Genomic DNA, 20,073 nt, shown 5'->3' on the forward strand with positions numbered 1-20,073 from the left:
CATAAGAGTCCTTATTTCGTACGATTGTGCGCACAGTTGACTTGCTTAAAACTAAAGTGCGACCATCATAACCTTCATGACAATCTGCGTGCTGTAATACTTCTAGTTTTGTCTCAAATACTTGAACACAATGCATTATGATTTATGAGTGATCAAGCACGTACAGTTACCGGCAGCTGAATGGGCAGACGTTGCTTTTGTTTGTGTGAATTCCCTGCCACTGGCTAGACTGAGTTCACGGCTCGGTTTGTGGCCACGTGTCAACGATACGGCACGGTGGCATACGCATGGACGTAAAAACATTTGGTCCTTTACACTCCATAGCCGCAATTTAACTTGCCATAGCTGATGTTTGTACAACAGCCGATAGCGTAGATAGAACTGCACGCGCATCTCTTCCCCCCTTGTTTGGCTAACTGTATCTCACGGCACATCTGTTGTTTACAGAAGTTGAAACAGACTTTGTGGCATTTTGCTCGACTTTTTTTTTTTGCCTGACAATATTTCGTACTAACTGAAATTTACAGACGTGCTATTCAAGACTGGGGCAGTAAAATTCATATCGCGCTAAATGAATCTGCGCAATCTGAGGACGTGCTAAGTGAGGGATAGGTGTAATTGAACTATCAGAGGTTGATTTGAAGATCTTGATATGTACTGGAATTCAATATAGCAGAGTTGTGAGTTTTCCAACATACTGAACTGTTACTGTAATTTTTAATGATCTTCGAATCCACTTTTTTCTTAATCCGAATCATGAATTTGATTCTTAAAAGAGTACATAGAATCCAGTTCTAGATCTCTAGAATCAGGAATAGTTTAGTAAATGAGAAAATCAAAATTCAACATGTTACATTTTTATTTTTGAAATAAAACAAATACATGTGCAAGATACAAGCAATTATTTTTTTATAGTTTCTATAGGGATAAATAATGTAGTCTCTGTTAACTACACAAGTGATAGTGTTGGCATGTCGGTATTCCTCTTACTCATATATTTTTCTTGAAATGTAATACTTTCAAGTACTTAGGATTTAATGATATTGGAAGATTTGATTGATATAATTATAGTAATTTTGGAAGGAAAGTGTTCCTGCCAAAGTCAGCCTATCATGAGGCACAAAAATGGTGTTATGAAGAATTACCCAAGTTTTTGTGTGGCCAGAACTTTCAGATGCAAGTGTCCACAATACAGAAGGAGGCCGTTTGGTGGCTGTACGAGACTGTTCCACGGCTTTACAGGCCGAGTGCATCTGAATTCGTTCATGCTCTTCACAAGGTAACTGCATTGATTTTCACTTGATCTTGGTTATTGTGATGTAAGCAAAGAAATAAATCAGAGCATGGATCGTAAGCATCATTGGTGTTTTAGTAATCATTTTAATTCTATACAATTTTATATCAAAAAATTTTATTTCACAGAATAATATTTTTCTCTCATTGTGAACTGTGTATGTATAACATAAACTGTGTCCGGAAAGCACACTGGTGAAGTATTTCAATCTTATCTTTTGGGTCCTCTAATGTTGTAATGCATAAAAATTTTTAACTTCAAGGACTCACCAAAAATGTCATGAGCATAAAAACTTTTTATTTTTTATATATATATTTTTTATATTTTCTCATGCAAATAAACATTTATTCCAAGTAATAATGATAATATTTCATATAATTTAAAATTTGGCTGCATTATTGCTTATTAGTGATAAAGTAAAAGCTATAAAAAAAATCACTTTTTTATATTCAATTAAAACTTCTGCCTGCTTCTAGAGACAAAATAAATTTAAATTTTAAACTACAGTGTACCAAAAATTAATCAAAATCTCCAACCTATGTTTTGATATGAGTTAATATAAATATTAACAACCACTGTATGTCCATACCTCACTTAAGAGCACTTCAAATCTAGAAATTAGTAATGGATTAAAGACTGCCAGTAGGTTTTTTTTTTTTCAAAACTTCAACCTAAATGTTCTTTGTAAGCACTAGGCAATGTACGGTACTAACTGCACTATATACCTTATATACTCGTGTATAGCCCGCCCTTTTTTCCCCTCAAGGAAAGGAAAAAAATCAAGGATGCTTGCTATACACGGAAAAAAAAGTTAGGGGGGGGGGGGGGGTAGGCGGGAAGGAGGAGTGGTAGTCGTTAACTGCCGGGTGATTGTTGACGTTTCTGGCCAGCCCCCACACATAAGCACAAGCAACGCCTCTCTTTCACACGCACACACACACACACGCACACAAGCACAGGCGCACCCACAGGCGCACCCACAGGCAGACGCGTGCGCGGGCAAGCTCGCACATCATGGTCTCGTGTTTATTTTTAGACCGGAAAGCCAGCGCAGCAGCTACCTGTGAGTCATCCATCTAGTCCTCGGCGCCAGCTTAGCAACGTAGCGTGACGGGAGTGGTGGTGTTTAGTCCTGTCAACTGTCAAGTTACTTGATGGTCATAGTCCCTGCCTGCCTCCCTCTCTCCCGCCCTTGTACCAGTTGTGACGATACAGCGCTTCATTATCTTCCGTCTACACAGCAGAGTTTAGCTTGCCCGGTCGTTTCAGATGGTACAGTATGCCACAAAAGTTTCGCTTTCAGGTGGAAGAGTATTTAATTTAAGTATTTTCCTGACACATCACCACACATCAATTTAAATAATCATTTGTTTCATAAGTAATTACTTAACAGGTACCACAAAATGTTAGTAAAATTTATTTATGGGGGAAAAAATTTTTTTAATTTTTTTTTCTTTGGAATTTGTTGCAAAAATCGAGGTGCGCGCTATACACGAAGGCGCGCTATACACGAAGGCGCGCTATACACGAGTAAATACGGTACATAATGTCAAATCCACAATGATTGATGTTAAACATAATATTCAGTCTGCCCTTGTTGGCCATCGTCGTTCATCAGAATGACATGGTTCGTTCGTAGCTGATGTTTTGACTGCATGGCTGTATGCACATGCAGACTGTTAGAGAAGTATTTATTGAAGATCTCCTCTAAAGTTTCCTGCAGTGATGCACAATTAGCTCCACAAATTTTGACCTATGTATATAAATACATTTGGTTTGGGCAGTAGTGTGTTTTGTATCTGTGTACAAAGCTATATTAATATTTTTCATTTCAATACAAGGAAAAATCAAAATGTTGATTTTGGAGTGAGGCGGTGCACTCGACGCACATTCCAAAGGAACCTGGGTTCAAATGCTTGTAGTGCAATGTAAAAATATTTGTGAATTCTAAATGCTAAAAAAACTATTCATTGCTGGTGCCAAGCCGGTTAACTGTTGACTGCATTTATGGCTGAATAATTTAAATAAATTCCAGTTTGGTTGATCCAGTTCAGCTTATTAGGCAAGCTACAAAAAAATATTTTACCCCCAAGGAGATTCAAGAATCCAAACTTTTATTATTACTAATATAAATCGTAGTACTTATTATTATTTTTTTAAACCTAGTGATTCCTTAGATCTGTGTAGTTTTTAACTATTTAATGAAAGAATTAGCTTATTACTTCTCTATTATCTCAAATTATAGGGATATTGTTATAAAGCTACTCTTCACATAAAAATAATTATATGTTAACCAACCAACAGCTTTTACCAGGTAGTACCAAACGTCTACAAATGCTCAGAAATTATAGATTAACTCACTAAACAAAAAGGTCCAAGAAAGAGAGGAGAGATACTGGAAGTATCTGGAATTTTCCTAACGACCCATGGCAGATGCCAACAGGTGGAGCCGATGGTTATATTCATTGCATTGTCTCAACATGGTGGCATAGTGCCTCTACACTTATTAAAAAAAGAAAGAAAGGCGATATGAAAAATCCCAACACATACTAACATTTATTTGGCCGCACCATAACCAACAACTCCAAGTCAAAAATTAAAAAAAACAACAGTGAACCAAACTAGGAGTAGAAAATAACAGCCACATCTGCTTACAAAACAATATTGGAGTGTGCACTCCATTACCAAAAAAATCAGAAATTAAACGTCATGTAATACAAACTTCAAAAAATCAACATTAACAAAGCATCAGAAAGAATACTACCATAACTGAACTTTGTAAAGACCTAAGAACACTAAAATGCTCACGCGATTAGATAACTCACACGAGTTATAAACAAATCCAAATCAAAACCAACAAAATATTTTGCCATTCTAAAACCTATCAAGACATTCAAGTAGCCTACCCAACACATGAGAGACGCCTGCCATGAATAAACAATAATGAATTTGTACTTAACTATATTTCTGAAGAGTTAAATACAGAAGTACTGAAATACATCTCTACTTATCGCATCCTGGCTATCGACTGCCGCCTCCTCTGGGCAGATCACCATTTCTTCTCTCATAATAATGAAAAACCTCAAAACACATCTACCACCTCCATTGTCCGGCTGCTATCTTCCCAATCGCTAGCTCCAAAACCCACACCATGTTAAACTCTACAAACCCATGCCCTTATCGGTCCAACCCTACCATGCGCTACCAAACTGACCAGTCCTGTCCTATCTTCCTCCCGGCCTCCACGTGACCTTCGTACTGAGTTTCTCCCCCCTGCCTTCCCTTTCACTAAGGTGCATTGCCATCGCTGCATTTAAAAGTGCCATCTACCAGTAAAGGGGAGTGGTAGGTGAGGTGGGTACCTGTAAATCTGCGCTTCGCACCCACGCCAACTGATCACATGCCCCTAGCCTGACTTAATGCCACAGCTCATAGAAAACTTGTCTAGCCACACCCATCTGCTACCTACTTGGCGAGCCCAGCACACAGAACCACAGCAATTACACTCCAGTGTTAAAACTGTCCCACCAATTATAACAAACAAAGCTAAATAAGATAAAAAATCTAAACACACAAAGAACTTTTTCACAATATAAAGTAAATTATAACGTAACAACCTGAGTTTGGTTTTATATGATATACAAAATCCACTCTAGGCAAAAATGGGGATCGTTCCTTACTTTATGTAGGATTGTAAAAATTTACGCTTTCAATGACCAGGATAGACTCTACGATCCCATGCATATTTGAGCAAACTCCACTTGTTCACTGGCTGCTGACTTGTGATGCGTCTCACTGGTTAACTTGTGGTTCAATATGTCTTTGATTGAAGGTTTATAGTTGGCCCAGAGTCCTCTAGAGTAAAAGTGAACCAATAGCAGAAGCACCACAAAGGTATAATTATTTTAATTTTAGCGTATCACTAAACGTTTCCATGAAGTTTTCCAGTCTGTAACAATAGGGTATGAGTATGACCTACCAGTTCCTTTCTTAATATCTGTGGTATGTTTTGTTGTGTGACCATGCTGTCAAAATGATGTTAAAAGAAAATAATTTAATTAAAAATAATTTAATTGTTGTTTATGTTACAGGTTCTGTTCATGGAGCATTTAGAACAGTATTATAACAAAGACATGTGGCCCCCTGAAGGAGAAAGGGCTCTTTTGATGCGTCTCGCTTCTGAGGCACCCCTTCTTCAGAACAGTCTTACAAGAATCCTACTCATTGGTTTATCCAAGGTAATTAGAAGCCACATCTTACAACTTATAATGAACGACAAGAATTTATGGTTTTATTTTTAGGCTGATTACTTTTTTGAATCATCAGTTTTCAATATTATTGTTTTGTTTTTTTTTTACTAAATAAATTGTATAAATTCATAAATAGTGTATGACTTATACAAAAATAGTTTAATTTTTACTGTGATGTTTCATACTTATTAAAATTTTTGACTATCCAATAAGCTATATCATTTGATTTATTTAATGAACATAATAAAGGTTGATATGGACAGTTAAAGGAAGATTTTTAATTCCTGTATTTTCAAGAAGATAATTACGGGTTAGATTATTTTAATAAGATTTCTTTACAAATAAAGTATTTAAAATATCTCTTCTAGACGACAGGGTTTCAAGACGAGAGTAAATAATATTATTAAAATTCCTATTTTGACTTATAATTTTAATTTATTTTGAATTTTTTCACTATCAGTTTTGCCAATTTTATTCCATATAATTTATCCATATTCAAGTTTAGTTATTATTAATGATATATAAAGACTGAGACAGGAATCAACATTACAAGCATTAATGTAATAAATTTAATGAGAGCAAGAGTTCTAGTCACATCAGATAACAAATAGTATCGAATATGATAATGAATTTTGAAATTGAATTACATTCATTGCAATATTTGTTTGCATGGTTTCAGTCTGAGTGTTTTTAGATTAATAATATTTTTAAGCACATACAAAAATTTTGAAAATATAAAATATTGTAACTATAGTGAAACCCCATTAATAAAAACCTTGTTATTACTAAACTCAAAGCATTTTCATAGTCCCAAGAAATAACATAGGAGTTACAGTGCTAAGTAAATTGTTTAATACAAAAGTATTTTTTATTAGGTAATGTGTAGTAAAGAATGGTTACTATAAATATCCCAGAATAATGTACAGAAACGTTGTGAAGTTTCAACTGAAATAATACTGATGCCATTGCTTTGGTTCATTATAGGTTGAGGAAAATTCCTATAAAAAATTTTATTCTTCCAAAATTATGGTAGTATGTCTTTTTGTAGGTAATTTATAAAACTTTGCCTTATTTATTTCTTAAATCCTTTAAAGTTGAATACTGTAGAAAATATATTTTTGAGCCACAGGTGTAGCCATCCTAAAAAGTACTTTTGGTGTGGTATAATATTGTGTGCAAGTTTTAACTTATTTGAATTTAATTTACAAATTATATAAACATTGTGATTAAATTTTGTAAATGTTTGGTTAAAATAATTCTTGTTATTTTGAAGTTATTGCCCCTTCAGGTTTGCATTAATGAGGTTTGACTATAAGGTTCCTTCTAATGAGTGAACTTGTCATTTTTTCAGGAACATCCATTGCAAGCACCAGACACCCTAGAACTGGTGGATCAGCTGCTGAAACGAGCTGCAATCTTACCATCCGAAGGTTTTCCCATGTTGCAAGTGGACAAGGTTGACATTATTGACCTCGTGTTCAATCTGACTGCCTATCGTCATCCAGAAAATATAGACCTACCCCAAGGGTATGTGTCTGTTTGCAGTAATGTGTTATTTAAACAACTTTAGTTTAATGTAGCTCTATTTAAAAGTCTGCATTGATAATGTGTATGTATTTTAAAAATGTAATTCATTTGTTTCTTTTAAAATCAGATTTACTGATTAAATATATGAGTTTGTTAGAATAACAATTTTTTTTTGTAGTCTAGATCCTGATGTCATTATTTTTTTAACTTTTTAATAGACATAACTGTAAAATTTGGCATTTTTATTATGTTTACATTGCAGAATTAAAGTAAAATTGTCATGATTATGATTACTATTATCTAAAAAATTACTTTTAAGGTTTTCTGTAAATTCTATTAACAATAGACTTTCAATTTTTCATTTTATCAGTTAACCACGAGCATTGAAAAAAATTCTCGAAAGTTGAACCAGCCACCCTGGAGCTTGGGCACCGGGAACTTTGCCCCCTCTGTCCCCTGTCCCGTCCTCTCGATGGCCCTGCTGGTGGAGGAACGGTAAAACGTTGAGTAATTCTTGCAGTGGGTGAGATAGATTTAAAATAATTTCATGGACATATTTGTATACTATTGTTTTTTTTTTTTTACACTAGTTTCCATATAAAAACTTTTGAACACATTAACACACAGAACACAAGCCAGTATCAGCAGATGTCAAATGTTACCTGTCTAGGCAGCACAGATAATTCCATGAAAGGAATTGAGGTTATAATAGACCATGATTAAGTCGTCCTCCAATTTTACTGTGTAAAGTGTTTGTCCATCTCTAATAACCTCAAAGTCAACAAGATGAAAACCAAAATTAATATAAAATTAACACTTCATATTTGTGATATTGGTCATATCTCCCTCTCTCTCTCCCTCTCTCTCTCCCTTTCTCTCTCTCCTTCTCTCTCTCTCACTCTCTCTCTATATATATATCCGTGTGTGTGTGTTGTATGTGTGTGTGTGTCTCTCTCTCTCACTGTGTGTGTGTGTGTGTGTATATATATATATATATATATAGAGAGAGAGAGAGAGAGACTGAGACTGAGACTGAGACTGAGGCTGTCCCAGAACTTATCAAGCTGAGAACAGTTGGAAAAAGTTTAGTATTGTTTGAACTTTAGGCTGTTTTTCAAAAGTTTTATAATAGGTATCTACCCTACACTAAATTATTTGCTAATGTATCTACAAATTTAATCACCCTACTAATGATAACATTAAGAAGTAAGGTTAAACACTACTATACATTTGGAGAAAAAGAATCTTTGCACGACTTATGCAGCAAAAATTTTTAATTAGTTATTCACACTGTAAAAAAAATTTACTATACTAACTTAGCAAGGTATTTGGAAAATAAATAAGTCTCATTTAAGCAATACATATAAAAGCTTTTGAGATAACAAGGATCGTGGAGTCTAGACCAGGAAACAAAGAAGTATGTAAAAAATTTCCGGAAGTCACACCACTGTAAGGCCTACAATAGATGTCTTCTTTGAAATGTACCTAAATATTTTGTTGAGCTTTGTGTTGTAAATTTTATTTCAGGTACTGCCCACCTCATTTTGCGGTCACCAACTCATACTGGAAAGCATGGATAATGCTTCTTATCCTGTCCGCACACAACCCAACTACGTTTGGAAGCCTCGCGTGGGAGAAATACCCAACTCTACGTGTGTTCATGGAAATGTGCATCACTAAGTATGTACCTTTCATCTTTAAGCTTGCTGGTTACTAAGCAACCACTTTACCAGAACACAATATTATTTATTCTATTAAAGTCATCTTCCAGCACTTAAATGTGGAAAGAAGTGTAAGAGTTTAATTTTGTTTTAAGTTTTGTCACATTAACTTGGAGTTCATTAGATATGTAATCAATGATTTCTTGCACTTGCACAGCTGGATCAAATCTAGTTACAAAGAGTGCCTTTGTTTTTTTATAAGTAGGTTTGGGTATCATTTTTAGAGTGGATACATTTATAATATCCACTTGCATGGTGTTTTATTCTTTTCAGGTTTACGTTTTGTTTCAGGGTGACTTGTAGTCTTGGATGTGCGTGCGCCCTTGTTATGCTATCGCTGTCGTCACATTGGTTGTGGTCCTTTGTGCTCTTAACGCTGCGTGAATCGTGCCGATTGGAATGTAGGTCATGAGGCGAACTGCGGTTACCGTAGTCGTTCTGAGAATACGTGCAGTCACCTGACTTTGTGACGAAAGGCATCTTTCAGGGCTTGACTATATGAAGTTTCTTGATCTCTTTTGGAACATAGTTTTTCTTTGATATGAGTCATTTCTTGCCTGATTTCTGCAGTTTCCGCTCTAGAGTCCATGAGTAAGGTTTTCAGGATGAAATTCTCATTCTTCAACTTTTTCACGTACGTTCTTCATGATTTTGAATAAATCTTCCATATTCACTTGTTCCAGGTTGTTTATTTCAAATTTGCGGGTATTATTATCCTGAGTTATCGAAGATTTTGAAGTTGTTTTTTTCGTCGGTAACCAAAACATGATTATCCTCACATCGTTGTCTATATATGATATAGATACATCACTACGGGATAGACTAAAATCCGCAAAATCAGATTGATAAAGTCTGAGGAATTAATTGTTATTAATTATGAGCACTAACAAGGAAGTTAAAAAAGGTAATCACTTCGAAAACATCAAGACTGGTGATTGTGAGCGAATCATGTCCGTTAGCTCTAAACACTCGGCCACAACTGATTGATAAGGTTGAATGAGCGTTTTTTGTGGTTCATATGTATGTTTTACTGGAATAGATATGCATAATACAGTCGTGCTCTTGAATCTGGGTTTCTTCGGTTCAGCACATTCTGTAGTCTGGCACAGACTGAATCATTCACGTTCAGATTATTTAGGGTGGATCCAAACGTTCATAATTTTTGGTGGGTGGATCCGAGAAATTGTTGATCTTGACTGCCAGGTTGCACCACTGTGTTGCACCCATGTTTTTTAGTTCACTCTCCGGTCCTTTTAAGATTTTCCGAAGAAGAGATCCGAATAAGGGTGCAACCTAATATCTGAGACATTTTTTAAACAGTATAGCTCATGTGTATATTTTGTCTTGCCATAGAGCAGTTTATTACTAATTTTAAATAAAAATCATTGTACTATGTAATAATTTTCTTTTGTTATCTATGGTAAAAATATATTGACTTTCAATAATTCAGCAGAATCGCTATAGTAGGGCCGCGACGTCTTGGCGGGTCGACTCCCTAGAGCTCAGCGACCTTGTAATCGACACGTCCCTCCTTGTCTGCTCCGCAGATAACAACAGCCTGGAAGTCTTCATGCCGTTCCGAAAACATTGGTCGAGAACAATCTCACGTACGGTGCAACACAGCGCAGATCTTAATGATACAAAGATGCGATAATGCTTTACGGTAATTTATTATTTAAAGGTAGTGCACCATTTGCTCGACTGGGCAGCTTAGTTAAACATAGTTAAACATAGCTATTCAATTCTTTAAAGTTAAGAACTAAATTTGTAATTGTGGGTTGCTGTAGGAAACACAATTAATTAAGACTTGCATGTAACTCCCTCGCTGATGCTTTCTTTTCCATTTGGTTTGGCTGAAATGTGAAGACGATCGACATGACACTTTTACGCACTTCAAGAACCTTACCACTTTTATGCACACGGGTTGGTAATTTTTCCATAACAGCACTCTGAAAGAACCATTTTAGTCATTTTGAGGGGGCCAAAAACCATATTTATAACAAACCATCCTCGCGTATTTTATAGTCTCCTGTTGTTGTGCTTGCTTTATAAACAAGAGAGGCTCCGGGAAGGAAGCCCTGCCTAGAACTAACGCTTACAACTATCAGTCTGTGCGCAGCATTTCCTGTTGCCATTACCTACACCTTCAACGTCACCTTTCTTTTGCCAACATTTCTGAAAGGTTAAATTAGTGTCAACACAGGATTCATCCATGTCAAATATCTTCTTCCCAGCCTCCCTGCACTGTTTCATCTGAGTCAGGTACCGTGATCGCCAAGCAACAACGTCAGATCTTTCGAGAAGAAGCATTCGCTTATTTTGGCTTCTTCTCCACACAAAACCCATTTCTTTGAGTATTTTACGCAGTGATGTCTTTCCCCAACTCCATCCGATTTTTTCTTTCAAAACTGGCAGTAGTTTCCTTGTTGTGGAACCACTTTTTTTACTGCATAAAATTCGTAGCTAGTGTCTCTGATCACTCTTCCATCAAAGTCATCAACTGACAACAAATGTTTCCCAGTTTTTTTGGCTTGAAATTAATAATTAAACATGAGAGGCTGTTTCACGGTAAAATAAAGGAGTGTTATATATATGTAAATATAAACATATAAATTGTAAATAAATAATGTATTAATATAATATACATTAATATTTATAATAAAATCATATATATAATAAAATATATAATGCAATATATAATGTATATGTATGTATAATGTACCATGTAATGTAATATATCATGTAATATAATGCAATATAATGTGTAGCAATATCGGCTACACTTGTAGCTAACAAATATTCTAACAAGCGGTGCAGAAAGTTTGGAAAATTGCCAAATGCAAAACAAACAAACCGCGTCTCTCTGTTGTGTTTTCGGATGCGCGAAACTGATCTTTGGCTTATACCTGTGTATCGCGCAGCTCTTTCGGTTGCTTTTGCAAGAGGTACTAGCAGACATTTGTTGGCAGATTCTTCATCACAACACTGGATTACACTACTTATAATTCCCCTCTCCCCACTATGTATTACTTTATTGTATCTTGAATGTCCTGCGTCGGGCTCCATTATTCACTTCAAACTGATAGCGTGGCGCCTGATGTTTTTGCTATGAACCGCATAGCTGCTGATGTGCGCGCGCAGCTGCTTCCCCTCTCATTTACTCTTCCCCGCTTCCCCGCAAAACGACACGCCAAGACGTCGCGGCCCTACAGTAATTGGTAGGGACAGGTGTATATGGTGACTTGCAATGAAACTGAAATACCACCGCAAAGATTGTCAATACACCATATAATACCAAAATGCAATTTAATAGACCATTTAACACCCAAATGTAACTAAAAACATGAAATCAATCAGCGTTTTGACAAAACTAAACCTAAATTACAACATGTATATCATTTACTGTGGTAAATAACTTGAATGTAATATATTAATCATGTATTTTGTACAAAAACTAAATTGATTGAAAAAATATAATATTACATACATAGTTTGATCCTACATCTCTTATTTTTTGACATTAATGAAATTGGGACATTTTTCTATCACAAAAATTTGCGGAAATATTTTTATTTTTCTGAAGGGTTCTGTGCTAGACATTCTTATTTTATTACTAATGATTTTATTGTATAAGTGAATCATGAATCAGTCAAAATGAGACTATTTTGGTGTAATAAGTATATGTATAACAACATAAGTACATTTAAGTTCAATTAAGATCATAACATCTACATAACAATGTGAGTTTCATATTATATAAAAACAATATCTCAGAAATCTCAGGTTTTAAAAATGCAATTGACCTAAGAGTAAAACCATAAAAACTTCTCTCTGTTAATTGTACACTTGTACTTGACGGTGTAGTATTAAGGAGCAATTATTTCACTAGTTTTAACTGGCATGTGTAATGTGTCCAGCCACTTCTCGTACCCACCCCCCACCATGGATAACACCGAGCTTTCTGAAGACGCACAGGCTAAGGAACTTCAGATGGCAGCCCAGGAGAAGGAGCAGATTCTGGAGTTCGAGTCGTACTTGGCTGCGGCGTCCACCAAGCAGACCATTACGGAGCAGACCAGTCTCCTGCTCACGCAGGTGAGATACACCTGGATAACCTGGATAACTTGAATAACCTGATTAACCTGAATAACCCCTCATTTTTAATATCTTATAATGAAGGTATTCCAGAACTTCAGTAAGTCTTACTTGGATCTCCAGGTGAGCGACACCTATTTGGAGTAACTATTAAGAAAAAGTAATGTGTTTGTAAGCTGCAAATATTTTTCAAACGTGTTTTGTGCAATCTAAAGGATATATTTAGTAAGAACATATTGACTTTTCCCTAATTATCCTTTCACAATTTATCCAACCTGACAAGGTTCTTTTGTTTTTTATACGGAACTATTATTAAATGTAAACCGTGTTCTGATCATATATATATAAATGCAAAACTATTTTAGAGCACACATAACTTTTATTACCGACTTTAATAGCCGAGAAAGACAACACAAATCATGGTTTTGTAAGGATACAACCGACTTCACAAAAAAAAACACTTCTGTACCAACATGACAAACATTAACACAAACTAATATAAATGTTAGAACCATACCCATACATAATAACAATAATAATGTAAACTAAGTCATACATAATGAATTGTATCGTTTTCAACAAAACATCCTGTAGCGATTTTAAAAATATAAATTTAAAAGTGAGAAATACAGTGAATTTGAAGTACTTTATAGTATTGTAGTGAGATTTCATTGTACTACATTATTATTTTAATGGTCACATATGTCTGTGTTTCCTTTTCCTCCCCCGTAAATGTGTATTGACAAAAATAATTTCCTGTATCCTAATCAAAAACTTGTGATGAACGTGTTGTTGTCACAGCTCATCACCCTGGACCCACTGGGGCCTCCTCGAAAACCCCCGCAGTCGGTCCTGGACCAGCTGAAGGCTCTGAACGCATCTCATCGCATGGGGCACCTCCTCTGCCGCAGCAGGCATCCTGACTTCTTGCTCGACATCATCCAGAGGCAGGGAACGTCGCAGTCCATGCCCTGGCTCGCCGACCTGGTGGAGAACTCAGAAGGGGATTTCAGGTACGTTAGCAACATGTTTCCGCAGGTAATTTGGTTTTGATTGCTTTTGTGACGTCTGAGGGCTGGTTTGCCTCTTGGTACTAGCCCAGTGCTTTGTGTGACAGTATCCAGTTATGTATATTATTATAGATTGGGGCCTTTAGGTAGAGACTAGTTTTTAAGTATGTATTTTTATTCCAATTTCGTTTTTAAAACAGATTACGTATTTCTGTGTTATTGTCTTTATTGTTATAAATTTCATTTTGTAGTACTTACTCCACAAAAATAGTGTATTTGTATGCTGCATTTTTACGATAAAATTATTTGTAATAAATTGATCTATAACTGATACATTCAGAACAATGAAAATAAATTGGCAAGCATATTTTATTTAAAAAAGTGATTCAATTAAAAATGCAAAATTAAACAAATTACATTTTTTTTTCCTAATGTACAGTAGAACCTTAATTAACCGGGGAATGTCAGCACGGATAAGCTAAAATTATAGATAGTCGAATTTAAATATATTTAGGCTATACAACAATACAGCAAAGTTTAGTAAGTAATGTATACAAAACAAATGTACTAGTATTACTGACACTAATTATTAATTTTTAAAAATACGTATTAATGAAATTATTATTTATAATTACCTAAAGGACAGAATTTTACTCCTTTATTGTTCCTTCCTTAATGAATTAAACTTTGCGGATATGACCTCCCCTCCCCCCTCAAAAAAGATGCTTGATTTTTAATTGAGAACACAGTTAACCGAATGCCTGGTTAATCCGGTCACAGATAATTGAGGTTCTACCGTATGTACTTTGGTACACATTTGGTCTGGAAATAAAAATTCTTCCTAGAACCTTAAACTTTAAAAGATACTTTTTTTTTTGATTGAAATTAAGTTTTGGTTAAATGCTGCTTAATTCCATGATAATAACGTAGTTCGGTGTTATTATGGTATAGTAACTTGTATTCTGGTGTTATGCGATGTGTTGACATGCTTTTCGGTGTTATTTCGGTTTTATCGTGATTCGCCACATAATTTTGTCCCTACATAAATATGCAATCAGAGTTAAATTGCCAGTAGTGAAACACAGAATTTAATACAAGTAGGAAATGTGGTTGGGTACTGCCATGAGTTGGTGGATTTTCTGATGGTACTCTCACTTCTTTCATCCATTAATTCTTTCAATTTTACATTCTCTTCTCATCACTCATCATCAGTCATCATCATCATCTCACAGTTACAGTGGGCACAGGATATCTGAGAGCCTGTTGACAGCAGAATTTATTTTTGAACTAGGACAACAAATTATAGTTCAAATTAGTATTTTGTGCTAAATAGCTTTAAAATTCAAGCTTTTTAGAAATAAATAGTTGTTTGTTAAAAGGTAACACTTTGCTCGTATTTGAGGGTGGGGTTTTTATGATTCACAAATCTTCCTGACACCTTTCGCCTACCGTAATTCATCGACGAACGAACGGACGCGGGGGCGAGAGGTCGGGATGCTGGTGCTGGTTGCAGCCACCTGCCGGTGCAGTGCCTGTGCGAGTTCCTGCTGAGCTCGTCGGAGAAGCAGAACAAGCACCCCCAGCTGCTGTCGCACCTGCAGAAGGTGCTGGGGGACGCCGGCCAGGACCCGCAGGCGGCCTGCGAGGTCCTCGAGTACTTCCTGCGGCGCCTGGGCTCCCCGCAGGTCGCCAGCCGGCTGCAGGCCATCAAGGTGCGCTGCTGTTCGCGCCGTCCACCGTCATCTTGCCGTTTACCTTTAGAACAGTCGAAGCTCAGCTGGCGTAAACAATGCCAAATACTACTCCAACAGACACATGTTACTAAATTCTGTTCAGGAGATAAACTTTTATCACAGAGGTAATACAGTCTTACAGAAGTACTTTATATTTCACGTTATAATAGTGTTTGGTATTTAATATTAAATGGTTAGTTTGGTTTCAGCTTTGATGCAACCAGCATTGTTACCCTACTTTATCGCATAATGGTTGCACTCCCATAATCGTCGCACCCATATTTTAGGGCGTCAAAATTGGGATAAAAAAAACTTCTCGCGTAAACGTCGCATGATGTTTTTGGTCCCGCTATTAGATGCTGAGCGCTTTGTGTAGGTATCTTTTCCGTATAAAATGATGTATTTTAAAGTAGAAATCTAATATTTATTCAGACATTACCATTTACTTATTTAATTAACGGAAATACAAAGTTGTCTGACATGTAAATTTTCTTTTAAAGAAGTTTTTAAACGTTATAACCTTTATCTGATTGTCTGCATTGCCGCGGTGTACTGTTTATAAACATGTAGCCAGCGCTAGTTGGCATCATTCATGTTTGGTTATGTTGCTGTCCGTATAGAGCGCACGCACGTAGTCGAATATCGATATCTTACCGATTACATGCAACGCGCGCTCTCGGTCAGGTGCCGAGTTAACTACATTTGACGGCCCGCACTCTTTTATGGCAAACGTGTACTACGACATTTACGCGTTAGTTCACGTCACAGATTCAAGTGGCTTGCGTTTGCGTCACAGATTTTTTTATTTATTTAAAGTTGAATAAAGGTTTTTGTTGCATAAATTATTAATTTAAATTGTTTGGTGTGCTCTTTTAAACTTCACTTTTTAAATAAACGTACTTTCCATGAATGGGTTTTGTTTTTATGAATAACTTTACCCGACAAAAAATTTTCTCCCCATAATCGTCACACCCCTACTTTTTAAACTTGATTTTAGAATAAAATGTGCTACGATTATGCGAGAAAATATTGTATCTGAATTACATATATTTTTTATTAACATAATATAATTTCTTAGAAAACCTTTAAAGTCTTGGAAAAAATTTGGAATTTGGTTTTGCCAATAGTGGCCACTCTGTACAATAATTTAGCCAGACATAACAGAGACAGTCTCTTACTATGTTGCCAAACTATAATATCTTGGTAGTATAAAACAAAGTTATCTGCCACTGTCAGTCGAAGTACTTCTTCTGAAATATACATTGGATTTTGATATGTTACCAATGCTTAGAAAATTTCTTCCAGAAGGTTTATGTGTGAAATACATTCATAGTAAGTTCAAAGATTGATGTCGCCGGGGGTTGTTGGGGCGTTAGAGAGATGTTGAATAAGAAGGGTGCCACAGTGTCTAGGGGGCACGGAACCAGGTGAGACTCTATTAACTCTGGGTGTGACGTTGCCCGTGTGGTGACATGACTCGACCCCCGTGCACTGCCTGCAGAATAGTTGACCTGGACCCGCTCTCTGCGACGGGCACGCTACGTAGTAACGTCGTGGGCTCTTATAGCATCCCACATGCCAACCTGGAGTGCACACATGGTCAAGTGAAAAGAGACAAGTTCGATAACGCTGTGATTTATTGTAGACTACTCGGTACAATTTCCTCTTGAGCGGGTTACAGAAAGAACTTAAAATATGTTAAAACTGTTTAAAAGCCTTGCTGCGTGATCGTTTTACAGGCTGTCCGGCCACCACGTGGTCTGACATTACGTTCGTGGTGATTTCTGAACTTACGGATTACAATTTAATTAATGAAACAGCTGACCCCCGAGGTAGACTCCGAGGATAGCGAAAACGATTAAGAAGAATTACACAGAACAGAATTACCGGGTCAGTATAGCGAAGTTTAAGTCCTCGGAGTGCAGAACGCATCATACCTCGGATAGTGATGCGAAGCGACTGGGGCGAGCGATGGCCGTTATTCTGAACCGTATCGCGCCGTGGCATATTTAATAAAAACAATTAAATCACCAAACACCCTTTTATATTTTACCCTGGCGGTCCATGAACCGCAACCACGCAATAATTACGTTAAAGAATCTTTTCCAACCGGCTGCTACACCCACCTACCCCCTCTTCCACCAGGCCATCTGAGTGCGGATAGCACTACTGGCTGAAGTACCTGGAAGCAGCCGGCGATTCCTGGAATCCATCCTTTCTTGACGTTGTGCCCAGGCACTCAGGGAGGGTATAAAAGGCCGGCCCTTGGGCGAGCTCAGGCAGTTGGTGTTCTACAGGCACCACAGCTGCTGGGACCCTCTCACGGTGCTAGAAGAAGTGAACGCCGATTAGCCCGGACGTGCGGCAGGCACAAATGAGTTGCAGAGTTAGAGTCCGACGAGTAAGGCAGGACTGCCTCTCCTACGGGTAGTAGGAATTCACAGCAGGCAAAGCAGGAGAATAGAAGTAAACAGCCGATCCAGGATTAAGTGTGTAAGCGGGGGACTGTCGTGGGAACTAGAACCGAGACGGTAAATAAACACCATAAATCGCACATTTGTGTCTCTTGTCGGGGAAAAGGGACGTCCGGGGGAAACCTCCGACACCACTGCCCAGCTGTTGATCCAGCATCAAGGAGTACCAGTTCCCGTTCTCCCACAAGGGTGTGGAGGAAAGAGACCTCCCCACCCTATGCCAAGCGCGAGCAGCCCCCCTCCTACATCATACCGAGACCTATCCCAGTAGGGGACGACTCCCCTGACGAGGCCCCCTCGGTATACACAAAGGCCTGGGACCGAGCCACTGCTGAGAGGAGAAGAAGGAGGAGGTCAGCCATGCTCCTACCAACAGCAGTCTTCTTCCCGAAGCCCATCCAGAGTGCCCCCGCTCCGGTCCTCGCTGCCAAAGAACATCTCCCTCGTCAGCAGCCCCATCAAGTACACATGGACCCCCCCAGTGGGCTCTTGCAAGGCATTCTGCACTGGGAATTTCCATCTGGACTGATCAGGCCATTCCCACTGACTCCACCAAGACAGTTGCAGTGAGGCCAGTTAGAAACCTAACTAAGTACATGTAGGCAGCAACCATTTCAGATTGTAAGCGTAAAGTGTTCCCCAGCCAGTGGGAACATTTTAATTACAACGAAACGCAATAATATATTCAAATAATCTTTGGTTTAAAAAACTAATATTGCTATGTACAACACAAAACAATCTCTTGGGTAAACCACCTACCCATAAGAGGGAGTGAGGAAGTTGGGGTGGAGAAATTATGTCAAGTTTAAGTTTATAAAGCAGCTGTATTGATGTACATTATGTCTAGATTTTCTGTAGACCCATACCTCTTGTAACCTCACCTTTCTACTTGCCAACAGAGTACGTGGAGATTTTTTTTTCAGGGACTTCGCATGATATTATCATCTGTTGTAACTGAAGATGAACCAATGGATGTGGACTCAGGAGAGATCAATGACAAGTAAGTTTTTAATACCTAAATATAATTTTAAATAATATTTATTTCTTTAAAAGTCAAATCCCTGTTTTATAAGCCCTCATAGTTCCATGAAATGAACTCATAAATTACTATAGAGATTAGAAATTACTTAAAATAATCAATGCATTGATAATTTTTCTATAATTGATGTTTTGATGATGAAGTGAAAGAATAAAATCACCCCCACCCCCTCTGCCAACAAACAGCTGTTCCTCACAATAGTTTTACCATTCTGACTTACTGAATCTTTCGCCCTGAAATCATATTTTGTAAATGACATTTACCAATTAAGTATGAATCATTGCTTAAAGTTGAGAAGAAAATTATCTGGCCTCAAATGGATAATGTTGCAAAATTAAAAAAAAAAAAAAAGAATAAAATTTTATTTATTAAACTTTCACCGCAGAAATAAAAAAAAAATATTTCTATATTTTTAATGCTTTTGGCTGGTTTTTCAGGTGGGAATAAAAATTATTAAATCAAACCATATTTCCATTAGTCATTTCCACTCTACAGTAAAACACATTTAAGAAGTTCTCACTTAACACATTTTCCTACTTGGTAAGTTTAAGAAACTTTACACTTCAGTTTGTCAGTACAGTAAAAACTCTTTATTTCAACACGTTCGAGACCACATTTTTTCCGGATTATCCCACATCAATATACAGTAAGTCCTCGGTTTACGTCGGGGTTACGTTCCTGAAAACCGCGACGTAAATAGAAACAATGCAAAATGAGCCATGTTTCATGCCACCGGCCGGCCACGGCCCAAGGTCAGCCGGAAGCGCTGGCATACAGACGTGACAACGGGCAATTTTATCAGCAAATGACAACCGACAGCGTGGGAAACAAGTCCAACTAGTACTTCTCAGCTTTATAGAATGGTTATTTAACCAGCTGCTTTATTACTTTTATTGATTGAAATATAAAAACAGATATATAGTCGTTTGG

At 37.1% G+C, this 20,073-nt stretch overlaps 1 protein-coding gene across 3 annotated transcripts in view; it reads left to right on the forward strand.

Moving 5' to 3' along the window:
* The window catches only part of LOC134534738 (integrator complex subunit 1), a 122,690-nt gene that overhangs the window by 37,036 nt on the left and 65,581 nt on the right, over positions 1-20,073 (forward strand). For all 3 annotated transcript variants that reach the window (XM_063373241.1, XM_063373244.1, XM_063373243.1), the window contains exons 11-18: positions 1,166-1,279; positions 5,386-5,532; positions 6,896-7,071; positions 8,599-8,751; positions 12,710-12,887; positions 13,689-13,900; positions 15,411-15,609; positions 19,028-19,104. In XM_063373241.1, the coding sequence (XP_063229311.1) occupies positions 1,166-1,279; positions 5,386-5,532; positions 6,896-7,071; positions 8,599-8,751; positions 12,710-12,887; positions 13,689-13,900; positions 15,411-15,609; positions 19,028-19,104 (1,256 nt within the window). The remainder of the gene's footprint in view (positions 1-1,165; positions 1,280-5,385; positions 5,533-6,895; positions 7,072-8,598; positions 8,752-12,709; positions 12,888-13,688; positions 13,901-15,410; positions 15,610-19,027; positions 19,105-20,073) is intronic.

The sequence above is a fragment of the Bacillus rossius genome, chromosome 8, assembly GCF_032445375.1.
Source record: "Bacillus rossius redtenbacheri isolate Brsri chromosome 8, Brsri_v3, whole genome shotgun sequence".
Lineage (NCBI taxonomy): Eukaryota > Metazoa > Arthropoda > Insecta > Phasmatodea > Bacillidae > Bacillus > Bacillus rossius.